General features: G+C 46.5%; 4 protein-coding genes across 4 annotated transcripts; all 4 read right to left on the reverse strand.

The window, feature by feature from the left end:
* Nucleotides 1-4,513: 4,513 nt before the first annotated feature.
* Nucleotides 4,514-6,216, reverse strand: LACBIDRAFT_330436 (uncharacterized protein; the record flags this gene model as incomplete). Its single annotated transcript, XM_001884754.1, has 6 exons — nt 4,514-4,564; nt 4,766-4,950; nt 5,126-5,223; nt 5,416-5,600; nt 5,904-6,096; nt 6,173-6,216. 6 exons carry the CDS (start codon nt 6,214-6,216, stop codon nt 4,514-4,516), a joined length of 756 nt encoding a protein of 251 aa, XP_001884789.1.
* A 2,527-nt stretch (nt 6,217-8,743) lies between these two features.
* LACBIDRAFT_330437 (uncharacterized protein) lies at nt 8,744-10,901 on the reverse strand (the record flags this gene model as incomplete). The annotated part of the gene is made up of 8 exons (XM_001884755.1): nt 8,744-8,777; nt 9,029-9,142; nt 9,170-9,432; nt 9,493-9,643; nt 9,691-9,988; nt 10,246-10,313; nt 10,523-10,611; nt 10,677-10,901. Coding segments are annotated over 8 exons (1,242 nt in total), but the record flags the coding sequence as incomplete, so codon positions are not given.
* A 1,901-nt stretch (nt 10,902-12,802) lies between these two features.
* On the reverse strand, nt 12,803-14,669 carry LACBIDRAFT_252519 (uncharacterized protein; the record flags this gene model as incomplete). Its single annotated transcript, XM_001884756.1, has 6 exons — nt 12,803-13,107; nt 13,171-13,276; nt 13,334-13,452; nt 13,511-13,794; nt 13,842-14,417; nt 14,479-14,669. 6 exons carry the CDS (start codon nt 14,667-14,669, stop codon nt 12,803-12,805), a joined length of 1,581 nt encoding a protein of 526 aa, XP_001884791.1.
* Nucleotides 14,670-16,299: 1,630 nt separating this feature from the next.
* On the reverse strand, nt 16,300-16,795 carry LACBIDRAFT_304291 (uncharacterized protein; the record flags this gene model as incomplete). Its single annotated transcript, XM_001884757.1, has 2 exons — nt 16,300-16,446; nt 16,502-16,795. One exon carries the CDS (start codon nt 16,793-16,795, stop codon nt 16,565-16,567), a length of 231 nt encoding a protein of 76 aa, XP_001884792.1. The 3' UTR covers nt 16,300-16,446; nt 16,502-16,564.
* Nucleotides 16,796-17,818: the final 1,023 nt, after the last annotated feature.

Below are 17,818 nucleotides of genomic sequence, written 5' to 3' on the forward strand. Positions count from 1 at the left end.
AAGAAAGGTGTGGGGTCTCAGATCCTTGTATAAATAGGACTCTGTTTATTTCTTTGGGATAGTTTTACTAGGCATGAGAAGTGCCTTGTGAAATATTTTCAGCCCCAATTCACCAAGAAAAATGTCAAGGACTGGTCCAGGATTATTGCTCTATGCAAAATGTACTTTTATTGTGGACTTTTCAAGTTATACCAAGTGCAAATTTATTTGCTATCATGCTATATCTCAGGCATTGTTTAAAAGACATCCTGAGTCTCCATGGACCAATTCAAAAGGATGGTAGCATTTTTTCTTCTTTCAGAAAAGATGGACCAATGCTGTAGATACTTGTTTACTTTCAGAAAAACTCTAAAAATTAGCTTCTACAGACATCATGCAATGTTCATTTTGACATTTCTACCTACCTTTTGTGTTATACACACTACAAACATTGATGGGGAGTCATTTCACCTCAATCCAACAAATATATTGAGTTAAAAATACATAAAATGGAAAACAAGTTCAAATTTACCTTTTAGAGGAGGATATAAAATTTCCTGGCCCAGAAACCTTATGAAGCTCATAACAATAGCAGGGAGACCCAGTGTTCAGAATATGTCTTCCTCAAGTTGTGAATTGCTTTCAGTAGATTGTAGTCATTCAGAATTTCCCACTTTGTTACATCCCATTTTTGGCACTTGTCACAGTCAATTCCCTGCCTTATCCTGAGTTTTCAATTGTTCATCCCCAGACTTGGTATGTACAATCTACACCATGTTAGCTATGTTTCATACACCAGAGCATAGTTTTCAAAATGTTTGGTTCTTGTGTTATAGTGCCAACTTTGTAAAAGAAATCATGAGACATTCTTTATTGTGAGTTACTGTATGTCAAATCTTCATTAAATCTCTTACAAATTTGTAGAATGATGGATATTTACATGCTTTACTATGTTGTATAACCCATTTATTTTTTAGAGTAATAATAGTTGAGATATAAATGGTTTATATTGGTACAACAAATTATACACAAAAAAACCAGTCTGGATCAGTCTGAAACAGTTCCATGGACTGCAAAAGACCATTCCTAGGTGGTTCGGTTTGGTTCCCTCAATATCTGAGTCGGTCCTAGACCAATTATGGTCCACGGTTGTGCATTTTCAGGGCAAAAAACCGGACTGAACTGAACCTTTAAACACTAACAATGAATAATCTCATCGAAGTCAGATGTTATGCACCAGAAGAGAATCATCAACAGATAGAACACCCCCTGCAAGGAGAAACAGTCAAAGAGATCACCCAGAAGGAGATCCAGATGATGATGATGATAGTGACAGGGATGAACAATCTCATCACAGTAATAACCCTCCTCCTGGCAGCAATCCACCAAACTGTAACAGGCCCTCTTTCCCAATACAGATACATGCCTGATTACATAGGTAGATACACCTTAAACAAAGGACAATCGGACAGTTAAGCGAAGCCCTTGATGGATTCTGTGACAAAGTAATCATTTTTGCATCAGTTATGTAATTACAGCAAACCTATGGGAAAATTTTATTGTGACAGTATGTCTGCCAATTGTTCAAGAGGGCTGACAGAATAAAAACATTTAAAGTGCTTATATCTAGGCAAAGCTTTGCTAAAAATAAAGTTTTGCTTATTGCCAAAGAGACAAACTGAATTGTTCCTGAAATTCGTTACATTTACAAATTTTAATTCTTACCAGCTTTTTGTCCTGTGGATGTACCTCAAGACACATTTTTGAAATAGTAACAACACTTTTGTAATCATGGCATGATTACTACAGTTCCCATACTGTATCATATATAGGATGCACTGGCTGAGAATATAACTTCTCAGTTATTCTGCCTTTTGGCTTAGGTGGTCCTTTGTGCATCCTAGGGATTTCTTACAACTTTCTTTACATTTGGACATCACCTTTGCACAATAGGCAAACACATCATCAAAATAAAAAACTTCCCATAAGTCTATTCTAGTTACATAAAAGGTGCAAAAATGTTTAGTTTGTCACACAATCTGTCAAAGGCTTTGCTTAGCTGCCTGATCATCCCTTGTTTAAGGTGATAGGTCAAGCACTCATGACCTTACCTAAAAGCCTTGACCCCAGGTATGACTTCGCCATTAGGTATGTATCTTTACATACCTACACATTCATTATATTGCCATTAGCCTTTGTCTGCACCACATTGCGAATCATCAGTCATCACCTCACTGGCACATCTGTAGCAAGCACATCAATGCTAAATTATTATTCAATCCAGATCTTCCTCAGGCTTCTGTCTTTGCTTTATGACTTGCTACATAGTGTTTAAAGGTTCAGTCCATAGGACCGCAAAAAACCGGTGGACCAAACTGAACTGGACCATGGTCCGGTCTTTTTTTCGGTTGCAGTTGCCCCAATTTGGGGTTGGTCCGGTTGCTGGTTGCCTCATTTCGAAAATCTTTTAAAACCGTTCAAAGACCGGTTTTAATCGGTTGCAACCGGTTAAACGGTCACGTGCGTTACATAGCCTTGTAACCACGTTTATTGCCTTTTATTGGGTTTTTGTTTCATCAAAAACGGTTAAGAATTGAGAAAGATATAACCAAATCCATATTTTACCCGAGTCTCTAGGAGATGTAATTCGGTTTCAGTCATAGCTATGTCAAATCTTCATTAAATCTCTTGAAAATTGGTAGAATGATGGGTATTTATATGCTTTACTATTTTATATAACCCGTTTATTTTTCATAGTAATAATGGTTGAGATACAAATGGTTTATATTGGTATAATAAATTATACGCAAAAAAACCGGTCTGGATCGGTCTGAACCGGTATCATGGACCGCAAAAGACCGGTCCTAGGTGGTTCGGTTCGGTTCCCTCAATATCTGGGTCAGTCCTGGACCGGTTGCGGTCCACGGTTGCGCGTTTTCGGGGCAAAAAACCGGACTGAATTGAACCTTTAAACACTATCGCTACATGCAACATTACTTGCATTCATCTGACAGGGTTAAAATTTGACTGAGCAAGCAAGCTTGAAAAGTATGCTCAACCAATGGTAAATGACTCTACCAACTTCAAAATTGTTGCAATGGGATGTATCTGTGACAGTGGATTCTCTCCATAGTTCATGACATTTATTGAATTTGAAGAGCTGGACATAGTGTTGAGCTATCCAGAGTGAAAATAACAACGAAGCTGAATGCAATCTAAGCCAAAGATCCAAATTGTTTATCTGCAGTCCTGGTCGTCGATGAACCAACCCCCAATAACATTCCGTCCTCCTTGATATTCGCAGCTCATGGGGCCATCATAATGTACTCCTTTGTATTCCAAGGGAGTGGTGCGACACATATCGCTCCAGTCATCAGTCTCTGAGTTATAGTTGAACAACTTCATTTCAATTCTCTGGAGCCTGATCAGGGAGAGTTTGATCTGAATCAAATTGAACTCATGCATTTATCGGAGCCTTGAGGAGTGCAGCCCTACATAGTAAGGTTATTGTGCATCAGTCACAATGTACTTCAAATGTGTTGTAAAAGCCAAACCATGTCATGGACCTCATCCCACCAAGTCACACAAGAAGGCTCATCATCCACGATCCATGTGCCCCAGACCCTCTTCTCTTTGTCCTAACAAGGAGCATGGAATTAAATTTGAGTCAATAGAATACAGAGCAACACACCCCAATTGTGCAATATGTTGGAGGCAGGGTACGACCGTGAATGAAAAACGCAGTCTGCCCGCACGTCGTTACTGGATTATCTCCAGAAGGGATATTGACCAGCTCTGCTGTATAGTTCTTGGTTCTGAAGGCAGTGCATCCCCCATTAACTGTCAACCCCTCCCAATGAGTCCCAGCCCAATATCGGCGCGATCTACCTGACAGGTCTATCGGGACACTGATTGCGACGACGAAAACTGTGGCAATCAAAATAATGAGGATACTTGCGAACTTGCCACATGGGTCATTTGTTGATTGGTATCTTGTGTCATGTCCAGCTGTAATATGGCAGTTTCGGTATTCGTTCTACAGCGCGTTGTAAGGATTAATGCACACCTTCTATGCTGAGACACATTGAAACATAGGTTACGGTAAGTGTACATCGAGAGAAAGGTGGGCACACTCTTGATTGAGCATCTGATAAGAAGGTGGGCGTCTGAGATATGAATTGAAATTAGCCAAGGTCAATGAGAGAAGAATACGAGCACGCACTGGTTTCCACACAAAGGCTGAGTAGACATTGCAGGTAGAATGTTCTGTGTTTATGTTGGGTGGTAGAAGAAGTCAATGGACGTCAATGAGTGGTGCAAGCGGAGTTAGCACTGCAGGTCACATGATCTGGAACGCAAGCTCTTTCTTGTCCAAGATTGAACCAGTGAGAGGGCTGGTGATAGGATGATGAACTGCTCAAGCTGAAAGCAAAGTGGGGGCCTCTCGGGGAGCTCTGGAATGACCTGGTTCACTCAATGCACCTGCGCCGCAACCCCCCCACCCCCCCTCTCGCCCATGCTGTAGTTGGTCCGTTCATGCATGATTCCAATTCATAAGAGTGCCGTGGGGCCCATGATATCTGTCCTGTTGAAATCAAATCAGCAAGTGTCTGTGATCAAGGCAAGGTGGGGAATAATATTCTGGTTGTCTCTGGAGGTGACAGAGGCAAACGGATGAGTAAGTACAGTACAAGGCCTCATATATATATGTAAACTATGAAATATAAGGGGGTAAATGTAAAATACCCCTATGGAGCCACGGAAACAGTCAATGGAAGGAATGTACCTGAAATCCACCTGAAATCTGAAGATGGGGCGCATTGCGCATGCTCGTAAAGCTCCCGAAATTCCAACATGTCCTGCGGAAGCGGACGAAAACACGATGTGCAATGACCTGCACCTGAGCTCCGTCGGAGCTTAGGCAGAGGAGGGGATACGAAACAAGGTAGGGGGATGACCATGCAGCAAATGCTTCAAGGACCAACTTCGGCGCAGAGTCATGATGGTTTACAAGCAACTTGGGGATGGTAAGGACGTTTTGGATTAGAATCAACCCCCAGTAGCTTTGACGATGGGTATCAAATTTCAGTATGAAACTTGAGCAGGGATTTTCGTCCATGTAAGTGGCTCGATCTGGGCCACGAACAACGCTCGACGTCAAAAAAGACCATAGGGAGAGCTACCACGCTCGCATTCAGAGAGGATGCACTTGAGATCTGGACAACAGAAGAATTACGTGATCCCCTAAGGATTGGGTCACCATAACTAACCAATGGCAGTATCCTTTCTGAAATGCGGATGCTAGTCGACCATTGTGGTACGGGTGCTGAGCATTGACCATCCGGGACCACGCCTTACACGTCTACCACTCGAGTATCAGATTCAAACTCCAAGTAAATGTCTTCCGATGCGATCTAGACGTGCTAGATGACCCACAGATCGGACATCGGATCCACGTCATCCTCAGAGGAGTCCATTGCGACAATAACTTGAGTCAAAAGGCTTTTGTACACCACTATTTGGGCCAGATGTGGAAGCAACCTAGAGCACGCGGCCTGTCCACTATATTTTCCCACATTGTCACTAGTGTGACGAATGCTGGCCACCAGCTCAAAATCGAACTAATAGGGGTCTGGTTCCAGGCTAGCTGGAATAGACATGTTGGGTCCAGCCCATTCCCAGCTGACCATCCTGGCTATCATCCTTGTGGGTGGTTATGTAGAGGGGGTATGTATTATAGTATGGCCACAATGTATTCAACCACCTGAAAATCCCATTTAAATCCCCACCTCAATCCAACCATATAGTTTAGAAAGATTTATGATATTTTTTACTCAGTAACAATGAGGGGGATAATTCATATACAATCGATCAATACTACTTACTACTACTACTGGAGAGGCTAGTTATATGCTATTGCTTACCCCCCCAATGGCTCCCTTCCCTGCTATCATGATACTCTCTCCCATGTGCCCCCTTCGTTGACTGGTGGTGGAGGTGACATGACAGCAAGCAGTTAGCGACATGTTGGCAACATGAGGGGTGAAGTAGTCTAGAGAGGGAATGTACACATTAGCAGGTAGACCATAGACATCATAGGTTGACGTTGGCAACTTACTGCAACAGGGTTTGGACAAACAAAACAGTGAGGGCAGCAGCCCCCGATAGGCGGTGCTGGTGAGCACTTACTTACCAAGCAAGGGAGCCTGATGTGACAGGTGAGGGGACGTCGACCATGATGTCGAGGTTGGTCAACAGGGTGTCGATGTGGCAGCGAGTTCGCGTCCGTGGCTGGTTAGTGTGGTGTTGTTGCTGGCAATGCTCAACCCCCTCCAAACTTTGCCAGTCATATGTGTTGGGCGTTGGTGTGGAGCTGGAGATGGTGGAGAGGCATGATGTGGTCGATAACGATGGTGGCAGCGGCAAAGACGTGTGATTGTGGCGAGGTTGTAGCTTGACGAGGGAGGCAATGGGGTTGATGACAAGAATTTGCGCCCTTTTTGACGCTGCAGAGTACGCTGAGTATGAACATATTTCCCACACTCTTCATCAAGTGTGTTTCAAGGCTAAAGTTGTTCCGAAGGCAATCCGAAGGGGGTGAATAAATATAAATATAATGATTAAAGAGGTGCTAGATACTATGGACTTCATAAAACGTGGTACTTGAGTGAGAAATGTGGAGGTATCATAATTTGTGGGTGACGCTGTTGAACAGCTTTAGACGAGAGCTGGTGTCCACAAAGTAAACTCCTAGCTGCCAGCTGGGATCCGGCAGGCTGCCCAACAGCTGTCAATTGGATAGCCAACAGGGGGGAGGTTTGATGCCAATCAGGAATTTCGGCATTCTGCCATCACCCTGGGGCCCAAATGGCAGTGTAGGAGCAGAGGTTTGGAGGCATTCCTGAAAATGATTAGTGTCACTGCGCTGGGAGATCCGCCGGTTCCAAACTTGTCAAACGCTTTGAATGCCCAAATGGATGACAAAAATACGAGAGGTAACTCTGGAATAGCTGAGGTTGAGCTGAGGGAATGGGACCCCTGTTGTGAAGTGTCGTACGTCTCCCCCGTCTCACATGTGATGTGCTGGCAATCACCGGCACTCCAACTTAGGGCAATGGCACACTAAGTCGGCTTGAGAATGTGCTACTGCACGTTCTCAAGCACCTAACCCACCCTAACTACTTAACCACCTAACCACCTAAGTCAGCTCGAGAGCGCGCTACTGCGTGTTCTCGAGCATGTAACCTACCCTAACCACCTAACTACCTAACCACCTAACCATCTAACCACCTAACCATCTAACCTAACTGAGAACGCGCTACCGCGCAGGGAGAAAAATATCCCCAACCCTAACCACTAACCAAACCACCTAACCTAACTGAGAACGCGCTACCGCATGGGGAGAAAGATAACCCCATCCCTAACAACTAACCTAACCTCCTAACCTAACGAATGCGCTACCGCGCGGAGAGAAAAATATTCCGTAAAGTAATTGTTTCATATGTAGAAAAAAAAAATTGGAGGGAGCAGAATCAAACTGAGAACACTTTGGTAAGCATGAGGAAACCTGCATAAATAACCACTACACCAATCTGGCATATATTTCTATGGTTCGTCATGCACTATATCCTTCCCCAAACGATCAACTTTCCTTATAAGGAAAGTGAGATGGGGGGAGAGCTGCGACAGTTCCTGTTGTGTGAACAGAGTCCAAGGGGTACGCAAAAAAAAATTCCTATACACGGGGTTGTTTTACTTGGATAAGGCACCATCGACCCACCCCCCCCTCCCTAGGCTTCCCAAAAAGGAAATATATCACGTGTTTACCACCTATCTAGACCCTATGCCGTCGCTTGCGTGTAGAACCCACCCTACCTCCAGCGTTCGCCTTGCACTCGTTATCACAAAACCACCCTCCGGTGGGCCTTTCAATGAGACCACAGCAACTCAAGTGATATTGTATTTATATTAGCATTTATCCTGTATTTATCGCAATAAAAGCGATCTATAAAAAATTGAGACCTGACGGAATGGAAGTAAATGTGAACAGACCGCGTGCAACGTGCTTCAATGCTGAACCATAGCACAAAATCCACTTGCAGACCATTGAACTTACGAAAGTTGACACAAATTTGACATTTAGCAGGAGGAGGAGGAGGGCCAACGGTAAGCGCTCACGATAGAGCGATGGCAGAGTGAACTTCTTGGTGTGAACATTTGTTGTTGAACCAGGCCGACCCAGCCACTGACGTCAGATGTGCCAAATGGGGACAAAATATGAGAATCTGGGCTCTCTGTGCCCTACTTGGCCCCTACACTTTGCCTACGCTCATAGGGATTTGATAGATTGAGATACAACAACTTTCTGGACTCTCATAAGGCGAAATCAAGCGAAATAATCAACAATTTTTTTAATTTGGATAAGCATTCGACGTACCACCCCCCCTCCCTACCCCATATGTCGGCAATTGCTGGTGCATACCCCTTGACAGAGTCTTGAAAATCAGAGGGGTCACGTGCATCGTAGCGGCTCTGTGGATTTTCCTGCACTTCGCGTCCATCAATTTATTATTCTATTCTATTCTATTCTATTCTGTTCCCTCTCCATCGTTGTTGCCCTTAGAAATCAACCGATCGTATGCGTATGCGCAAGTCCCTTATATCATTACAAATCGATTATCATTTGTAATACTAAGGTCTGTATAAGAGACTACGCAAGTCCGACTCTCTGGCAAGCGACAACTTATATCAGTACTGCAACATGCTATGCCAGGCCTTCCTCGTCCTTTTCGTGTTGGCTTGCAATAAATCTAGTTTGGTCTATGACTCTAAAAAATTTGAAGACTGCTTGCATCTGGGTCTATTGGAGGAATACCAAGATATGCGTGCGCATGACTTGTTGCTGTTACCTAAAGCGCACCCCCCTTAATATCAAAATACGCAAAGACGACAAAACTTATGGCCTGCCTCCTTCGCAAGACCACCATCCCCTGCATCAGCGCTGTACGACGTCTCGTTTGCGTCTTGAGGTCCAACTATTGAGACTTACTTTCTCGTTGTGAGCTCGAGGACACTTAGATGTATTGAACCATCGACTGAGGCCTCGGCGTGAGATACCTCGTTGTCCTGCATCATGCCTATCCTCATGGTAGGGCACCATTTGCTGTGATACATGTAGATTCAAATTTACAACAACGTGGAAAATCGCGGTATTTTAGCCACAAGATCCTTTGCATCTTCCTCCCAAATATCACAAGCAAGGACGCATTGCCCGCACCCTTCTCTATCAATCGCAAACACTCGGTCAAGCTCACTCATTGCCTTCAGCCCTGTTCCCAATTCACGAAGAAGACGACGTGACAGTCCCTTGGAACAATAGCACTGTGGCTCATCGATGATGTTGAAATTGAGAACTTTTTGATGAACTTGCTCCCACAGCTCATAGTATCGACACTGTTTTGTTATATATTATGGCTCAAGCGTCGATCAATTGACGTAATTAAATTCACTTACCCAAGCATCGTACACAGGTTCCGGCATTCGGCGTGTAGCGTCTTTAAGGTCACCTCCCATGAGACGGGGCGCAGCATCGTCCAGATAGTCTTCATAAAAGTGGCGGCCTGCGTAAATCATAAGCTCCAGAGGGTTTGTGGATAAAAATTTCCTGCAGGCGTCCATGAGAAAAGATCGCTCATTGAAAGTGTTACATACCCCATTCGATAATGACAAACAAACATCGCTGGAAATACCTCATACTTTTCGACAGCCTCAGACAGTTGGGAAAGCTCTGCGAAGCCCAACTGCTCTAATGTGGGGTGGCGCTCAGGATATATGAACTGAAAGAGGAGTTCAAGAGTTGTTCCGCTCTCAGACAGATGAACAGCTTCATCCGATGGGAACGATCCAAAAGGAGGGAAAGCGCCTGTGTTCACCTCCAGATTCTTGCTGTGAATGCGAAAGATAACATTGTCTGCGGAGTAGATTGCCAGATCTGCGTCGTTTTGATTGACTGTCGAGAGTCAGTGAGAGAAGAGTGGAATCACACAAATGAATCACATCGATCTGAACATTGAACGGGATTTGCTGCCCCATCCCGAGGAATCGCGGTGCTGGACATGACAGTTGAGGTCAAACTGATATCGATTGTGTAACCTTAACATCAGGATGCTTGAGCGCTTCAGATCTTGATAGTAGATAGGTCCTCCCAACTTCCTGACAAAGATGATGATCGCATCATGTGTTGCACGACGAATGAAACGTTCTGACCTCGAGATCCCCATATTGCATGTTGGGCGGGCTGTCGCAACCCTTGCAATTGCACTGAAGCCCGTTGACTAAACGAAACATGGCACAACCTTCGCAGGTACAAGGTAGCCAAGTCCTGGGCTTGTTGAACGATGCATAAATGTGGTCGAGACATCACCTTCGGTCAGCATTCAGAACTGCGATTCAAGTATAGAGACGTCAATAAAATTATTCAGAGAAGGAGATGAAAAGTAAACCTACCTTGTCTTTCTAGTTTCAACTGCTATGTAGCACAAACCCCGAAGGAGAGATATCATTTTGGGTGTTGACGCGATTCCTGGGACGTCGACTCGGAGCCACGATCACACTGGGTGGCTCGCTACCAGTCTAATTGACCATCAAGGTACGGGTGAGCACTGAGTCTTGAAGCCTGGAGCCTTAATCCGACTGACGGTCGGGATGTTGAGCGACCCGACGGATGTGTAAGTGCCCCCGGTCCCTGTTGTCTGGAAAGAACTCCGAATGATCCGGAAGCGCCAATCATTGACAAGGTTCGCTTCCAGTTTAAGAATTGGGGAGCTTGAAGGTAAGAACTTGGACTTTCGTTTTGTGATAGGCCAATTACGGCCTTTGGAGGAGGCCATGGAAGACGCCAACGTCGAACGTTGAACGTTGAACTATTTGGATGTGGTGATCGTGGAAAAAAGAAATGCGATTTCCCGAATGTCGTTCAACGCGAAGTTGTAGCAGTACACTGCAAATACTAAATTTGTGCATACAGTTACATGCCCACAAAGTCCAACAACATGATAAAATGAAGGAAAAAAGAATGTAACCTCGCTAATTTTTAACACAAACCCGCTTATGCTCCTCCCAATCCTTCCTCTGATGCTCCGGTGAGCAATACTTGACAAGCTTACACTTGCTACACAGTGCACCCATAACCTTTCCCCTTCCACCACCACCACCACCGCCTTCTGACGATCCCTCCGACGACTCCACTTCAGACTGGTCATGGTCATGGTCTAGCGACCCATCACTGCTCCCACTCCCACTCTGCGCATTACGCTCCCGACCAAAGGAGACATCACAATCAATCCAATTACACATCTCCCTCCTCTTCACCCTGTTCCTCCTCCTCGCGTGCCATCTGCCCCCCTTTTTCTTCACTCTTTCCTTATCTTTCTCAGCAATCTTGACATTCAATATTGAAGCACTCTCCACGCCCCTCCTAGGAAACCTAATCATCTCACACTCGTCCGTACAACACGGGTTGGGGCATCCCGTCGGGTAATCGTAGAAGATATCTTCGTCGGGGACGTACGAAGGGTGCGTGAAGAATATCTGGGAATACGATGTCGTTTGGTGCGAGAAGAGGATGAAGAAGCGCGGGTTTTTTTCGTAGAGGATCGCGCGGAGTGTTAGGTCTATTTGGGGGAAGCATGGGGTACGATGTTGGCGGAGGAGGGTGTGTGAGAGACGCATGTCTGTCGAAGGGGGGGAGGTTATTTTTGTGAGCATCGGGAAAGAAAAAAGCGGAGGGGGGGGCGGGGGGACTGACGTTCACATTGTATCCTTCTCTCCATACTAGGCTTGCACGTCTGTCCAAAGGTATACCGGCACGCGAGCTTGAAATACTCCGTCACGTCGTCCATCTCCTGACGCTTCAAATCCGTAACGATGATGAAAATCTCATCGCACCCCGTATCGTGCATTCCACGCAGGAGCATCAGTTCGGGGAGCTGCATAGATCAAAAAAGATAAGATTATTCAAATACGTAAAAGCGACGATAGAGACGAACCATGGTAAACACAACAGGCATCATGCTCAACTTCCTCTCTTTCATCGAATGATGATGATACACATGCGTCGTCCACGTCCTGTCGAGAGGTATCAGCCTCCCCGTGTCGACCGTTCGACAGAACACGTTCTCGGGGGCGAACTCGCCCTTGTTCCACGCTACCAACTGCTTCATCTGCGTGTTCGCGTTCTTCGCGCCTAGATTCTGCTTCCCGTTCACGTTCCCATTCGCGTTGGCCTGCTTCCCGTTTGTCTGCTTCTCATTCAAGTTCCCATTCCCATTCATCTTCCATCCCTCACCACCAAAACCCTCCTTCTCCTTCTGCATCTGCTGCATCTGCATCAACTGACTCTGCTGCGCATGCGCCCAATGCTTCCTCTCCCTCACATCCCTAAACCACTCATAATAAGCATCATGTCCCCCATTCCGATGCTCAAGCCACCGATCAATCAATAAATCCGTGGAATCGTGGTCCAGCGTCGTTTTTACCAGCTCGGACATGGAGAGGAGGGGAGGTGAGAAGATGGAGTAATTTCGTTGTCGAGGCATTTGGGTTGTTGGTTGTGGAGTGGAACAACGAGCAGCGCAGGCGTCAATGCGCCGATGGTTGATCACGGTCGTAAGAGAGGAGTCTGATTTTGGCACAATCAAGGCTATCAATCAATATACCGAGACAGGTGCGGATGCGCTTGCCCTGAATTCAGGGTGTGAACTAGATTTCATGATCAGATCTACATGCATGATATAATGTTCTAACTTCAAGACTCTACAGGATTCTACTCAACATCCCTCCAAGGACGATCAACACCTGCATCTGCCTCGAGCTCCTCATCACCACCCAACATCATCTCCCCCATCCTCCTCGCAAATTCACTCATATCCAACTTTGCAGCTTCTCGAATTGCAGTATCATATCCACCTGCCTCGTCAACTGGTGCAGTCGGATCCCACGTAATCCCTGGTCCAGTCCACCCCCCATTGTTGTGAATATAGTTGAGGAAAGAGCGCCAGAGAGGGTCTAGGGAGAGGACTTGTGGGTCCCCGACGATGATGAGGAGCGCTTGGGCTCGAGTTACGGCAACTTGTATGATACAATCAATCAATTAGGCTCAATGAAAATTACAGCATTCCGAAGGATGCTTACCGTTGAACCGACGTGGGTTAGCCACGAACCCAAGAGTATGACGAAGATCATACTCTACAAACTCGCGGCTACTCCTCACAGTCGAGATAATGATGACTTTCCGTTCCTGCCAACGAAACGCTTCAGCACACGCCAACGATCGCTCAAAAAATGAAATCCGAACCTGCCCTTGGAACTCCTCCACAGATCCAACCTTGACGCCATCCGCAACGGCACGGAGCGCAGTCCGAAGTTTGAGGCACTGCGCATGGTACGGAGCTATAACGCCGATATCTTTGTCCGCTACAAGTGGTCGTCATTCATCAGTTTCCAGGTTCCAAAAGCAGGAAAAACGACAAACTGGTGATAAATCGACGATCCGCGCGTAATCGCTGCACGTAATCCTTGACCTGGAGCACCTCGTCAATGTTGAAGAAAGAGGGGGACGACGCCTCCCTATCGTCTTTCCCTGAAACGGCATGGAACACAACCGGGAACTTCCTCGAAGGGAGGTACGACGACTTGAGGTACGCATTGATAATCGCAGGATTCGCACATGGTTGTAAATCACCATTATAAAACCGTTCATTCGGGAACTGCAAAATGGCCTGGTGCGAGCGGAAGTTCTTGACCAATTTCACGACCCTTGAGCAACGTTAGCCTTTTTCATGATCCCAATCTCGTTCACTCACGTTCTCCCACTGACATTTCCCCCTTCGACGCTATACACCTCCCTCCCCATCAACCTCTCAAGATAACTCACCTCCAACCCCAACTCCCTCGCAACACCCGACCTGATAATCGGTCCAAGCTGCTTCGGATCACCCGACAGAACAACATTCGTCTTATTGTCCGCCATCATCTTGATGCTCACGAAAGCCTCTGGCTCCGTGGCCTGCCCAGCCTCGTCTATAAAGATGTGGGTGAAATGCCCGCGGGCCATTCCGATCCCTGAAACGATAGATGCGGAGACGCAGGTGGACACGATGATCTTGAATGCTTTCATCCTGGGCATGATCGGCACGGAGAAGTGTCCGTCCAATTTAGTGTACGTGTACGGCTTGACCGCGTCAGGGACCTGGTTCGAAGACCGGGAGGGTGCAACGAATCGGAAAAGTTGGTCCGTGTTGAGGCCGGCGGAGAGGCGTTCGGCTATCAGGTCGGCTGCTGAGTTGCTTGGTGCGCATGCAAGGACGCGGGCTTGGGGGTTGCTGCGGAGGAGTTGGAGCATCGCTTCAACGATTGTGATGGTTTTGCCGGTACCAGGTCTGTGGCGAAGTGGTAAGTAAATAACGACAGTAATCGAATGAAGGCAAGTATGGGACATACGGTCCAAAAACAACGAAGGGTGGCGATCCAGGAGTTTGGTTCACAATGGACTTGACAGCCAGCAACTGTGGCTGGTTACTCTGAATCAACGAATTGAACATCTTGAGCGGCTGGTACCCTGTCGTATTGAAACTCGGCAGGTGTGCGGCCAAGGGGAACAAAACGCGATCTTGTGTGAATAGGGTATCCATAGCCTGATGCTGCCGTTTTACAGGAATTCGATTCAACTTGAACCGGACGTTGTATGGTTGCGTGTCGCTTGAACCTCCGAAAGATGCATGAAAGCGTAGTCCGACTTCTGCTTGACGCACGACGTGCACTCTGCCTTGGTACCAATGTCCTTCCGGTGCACCGACCTTTTGGACGAGAATTTGGTCACCTGTGATGTAGTGAGTACCAGCGAGTCGGAGCGAGCGGAAAAGGAATGTGGGCATACCGACAAGGACACTGGGTCGCTTTTCAGCCAAGCCGGGCACTTGAAGGCTAATGGATAGATGTCGGCCACTGCTTCGCTCAAAAGAAACGTCACGTACTAATAAAACGAGTTATGTCTTGAAAGAGTGACATTGTGCATATCATATCGTGCCAAGTCATGTCTATCAGAACATGTCAGAAAACCACTAGCGGAAGCGCGAGCAACTCACTCCATTTTGAACTCCTCAATCCAAAGAAGGTGCTTGAAATGACGGCCATAAGTGTCGCTATTGAGGGTATTCGGAATGAAGACACGCCGAACGTGAGAGATCTGTTGAGAGACCGTCTCCGAACCTGACAGGATAGATAATAGAGGTTGTGGAATTTCAGCGCGAGGAAGGCGTCCAACGTAAGGGATTGCGTCGAGAGCTGCAGGAGCAACACCTTCGACGATCTTCTTTTCTGGTTGGCGAGTGGTGCGGGGTCGGGGAACGTATGGTGATTTTGGTTTGAGAGCTTCATGATCGGTTTTGTTGCCCACAATTGCCTTGAGCGTCCTCGAGATAATGAATTGCTTCTTGAGCTGCGTATCTTCAAACAGAAGTTCGAGCCGATCCTCGTATCGGCCAATATGCGATTGTCGGAAGGTGATTTTCAAGGTGATAGGTCTACCGGAGATAACCTTCCTATTGTCTCCATTGACAGTTGCAGCGAAACTGCGAATATAGAGGGGCAAAGTTTCGTTAATGAACAACTGAGGACAAGGAGACGAGGATCTTACCACGTCGAGACGTGCACGCCTTGGCTTGAAGCTAACTTGGCTTCCAACAAAACCGATTTGGAAAAAGGCAACGATGTTTTGATGGTGACGGTCGACTGTAGACCAATCGTGCCCGCTGCTGGATCAACGAAATCAAAGTCGAAGATACCTTCAATTGAAACGCCGTTTTTGTCCTTCTCTGCTTCATCCAAAGCGGCCTTGTACCTGGTGAACGCCTCTTTGCGTCGGTGTTTGATACCTAGTATATGATGGTTCCATGCAGTTCTTCGGACAATCTGTTGACAGATGCTGCAATTCCTTTGGGTGCCGCTCGGCGTTGCTTCCTCTGGCTCAATATTTGGCGCAAGCGCTTGTGCCTTTGCACACGCGGCGTGTTTCTGACCAGCTACGTGCTGATCCCAACTCCCCCATCCTATGTTTTTCTTGCAGATGTTGCAATAGGCCATTCCACTTCGTCCAGAGATCTTGCTCCGGTGTTTATTGCCTTGCACATGCGCGTTATACACAGTCTCGTTCGCAGCGATGAACCCGCATGGTTCACAGACCATCAAGTTGTGTAGTAATTGGCAATGTGGATCTTGGCAAATGCCAGACGCTAACACGTTAGGGCAATTTTGAGTCGATGCCATGATTATCGTCTAAGAAAGTGTGTGAAAGGAGGAGGGGAGTCAAAGCGTCGAAAAATCCTAGGGTGCATGCTTTTGTACCGTGTCTTCTCAACAACGCGTTGCAGGAAGCCTAAAAAAGGTCCCACACTTTCAAGAACCCTTGAACTTACAATCGGCTTTGAGTGATTGGGCGCTTATGCCATAACACAAATCGACTCACCGTCCGTTGAGTATCTTTTTCTGCTACTGGCCCTGCCAGAATGCAACACAGGTTGACAAAAATTCAGGTCGGAAACAGAAACGGCAGATTTATTTCGCCCCAAGACGACACCAAAAATTCAGCGATCCTGAACTCGGCCCGAAGACTTGACTTCTGCCGCCCTCGCCGGTTGTCGAGAACTTTATAAACCCGACTTTGGTGCGTCCACTGACTGCGGCTGATATGCCTCGTTCTAATAAAGAATGCGGATCTAGCCACGCAAAAAATAGCCAGAGGAAAATCGTAAATCTTCATCCTCTTGAGTTCTGTAAGCAAGCACTGGAGTGTAATCAGCAGGCGTTGGCGTAGGTGAAAGTAAGTGAACCTCTGCCTGCAGCCAGTGCCTCTCGGATAAAGAGCAGCTCACACGTGTACGTCGAAGAATGTAGGAGCGGGAATCTGAGCGATTATATGCCAGCGTGCTTTCCAACACGAGGTGTATGGTATGTAGGGTTATCTACAATCTGCGTGAGTATTTCCACCTCAAGACAAAAACGAAGCAAGATGCACCTTGCTTGAACATCTCGAATCTTATGCACCTCCCACCCCAGAATCCGAGCCAAGGTTCGAATGGCTCAAGAATCTAGTCATAAGTGAAGGTGCCGAGAGTTCTCAGCACAATCGCCGAATGAAACGTTTCTCGGGAGGTGGGGAGTCCACTTACAGCGCTTTCAGAGTAGGATGGGTGTAACGGATGTGACGCATCTGTTACTCTTTCTCCTTATCTAATCTAATTAGTCGGACTCTTTACCATTCCCCCTTGTTTTCTTTCAAGACGATTACGCGTCCTTCAAACGCTGACGCGTACTCTCTCGCTTACGCGTCCCCCTCGGTGACGCGTACATATTCCTTAGTTCACCTATTCCACGCTCCTTAGCCAATCAGAGTCTCTCTATTCCCTTAACATGGCCTTGGCCATCCCCATTCCTTTGCGACCCTTTTTACGTAACCCTTAGTATAAAAAGACCCAATGTATCTAGCTAGACTCTCAGTGAATTTAGTCGCTAAAACGGTCTATCTTCGCTACCCTCAGTGTATCAAAACCCTCCTCTGTTACTCTCCAGTCACAGCGGTCACGCTTTTGCTACATATTTTTTGACCCGACAACTCGACTCTTAAAAACAAACCCGACTTTACTCGTCACCACCTTGCCCGTCGACTGGACCACTTCGGATTGATCACCCGGACCCTCCGTTCACTGGCAACACAAAAATCTCTGCTTTTAAAAACAATTCTTTCTCTATGTCTAATCATTACTCGCTTCGAACTCGCCCCTCC

This window comes from Laccaria bicolor, genomic scaffold (genome assembly GCF_000143565.1).
Source record: "Laccaria bicolor S238N-H82 LACBIscaffold_27 genomic scaffold, whole genome shotgun sequence".
NCBI classification, from domain to species: Eukaryota; Fungi; Basidiomycota; class Agaricomycetes; order Agaricales; family Hydnangiaceae; genus Laccaria; species Laccaria bicolor.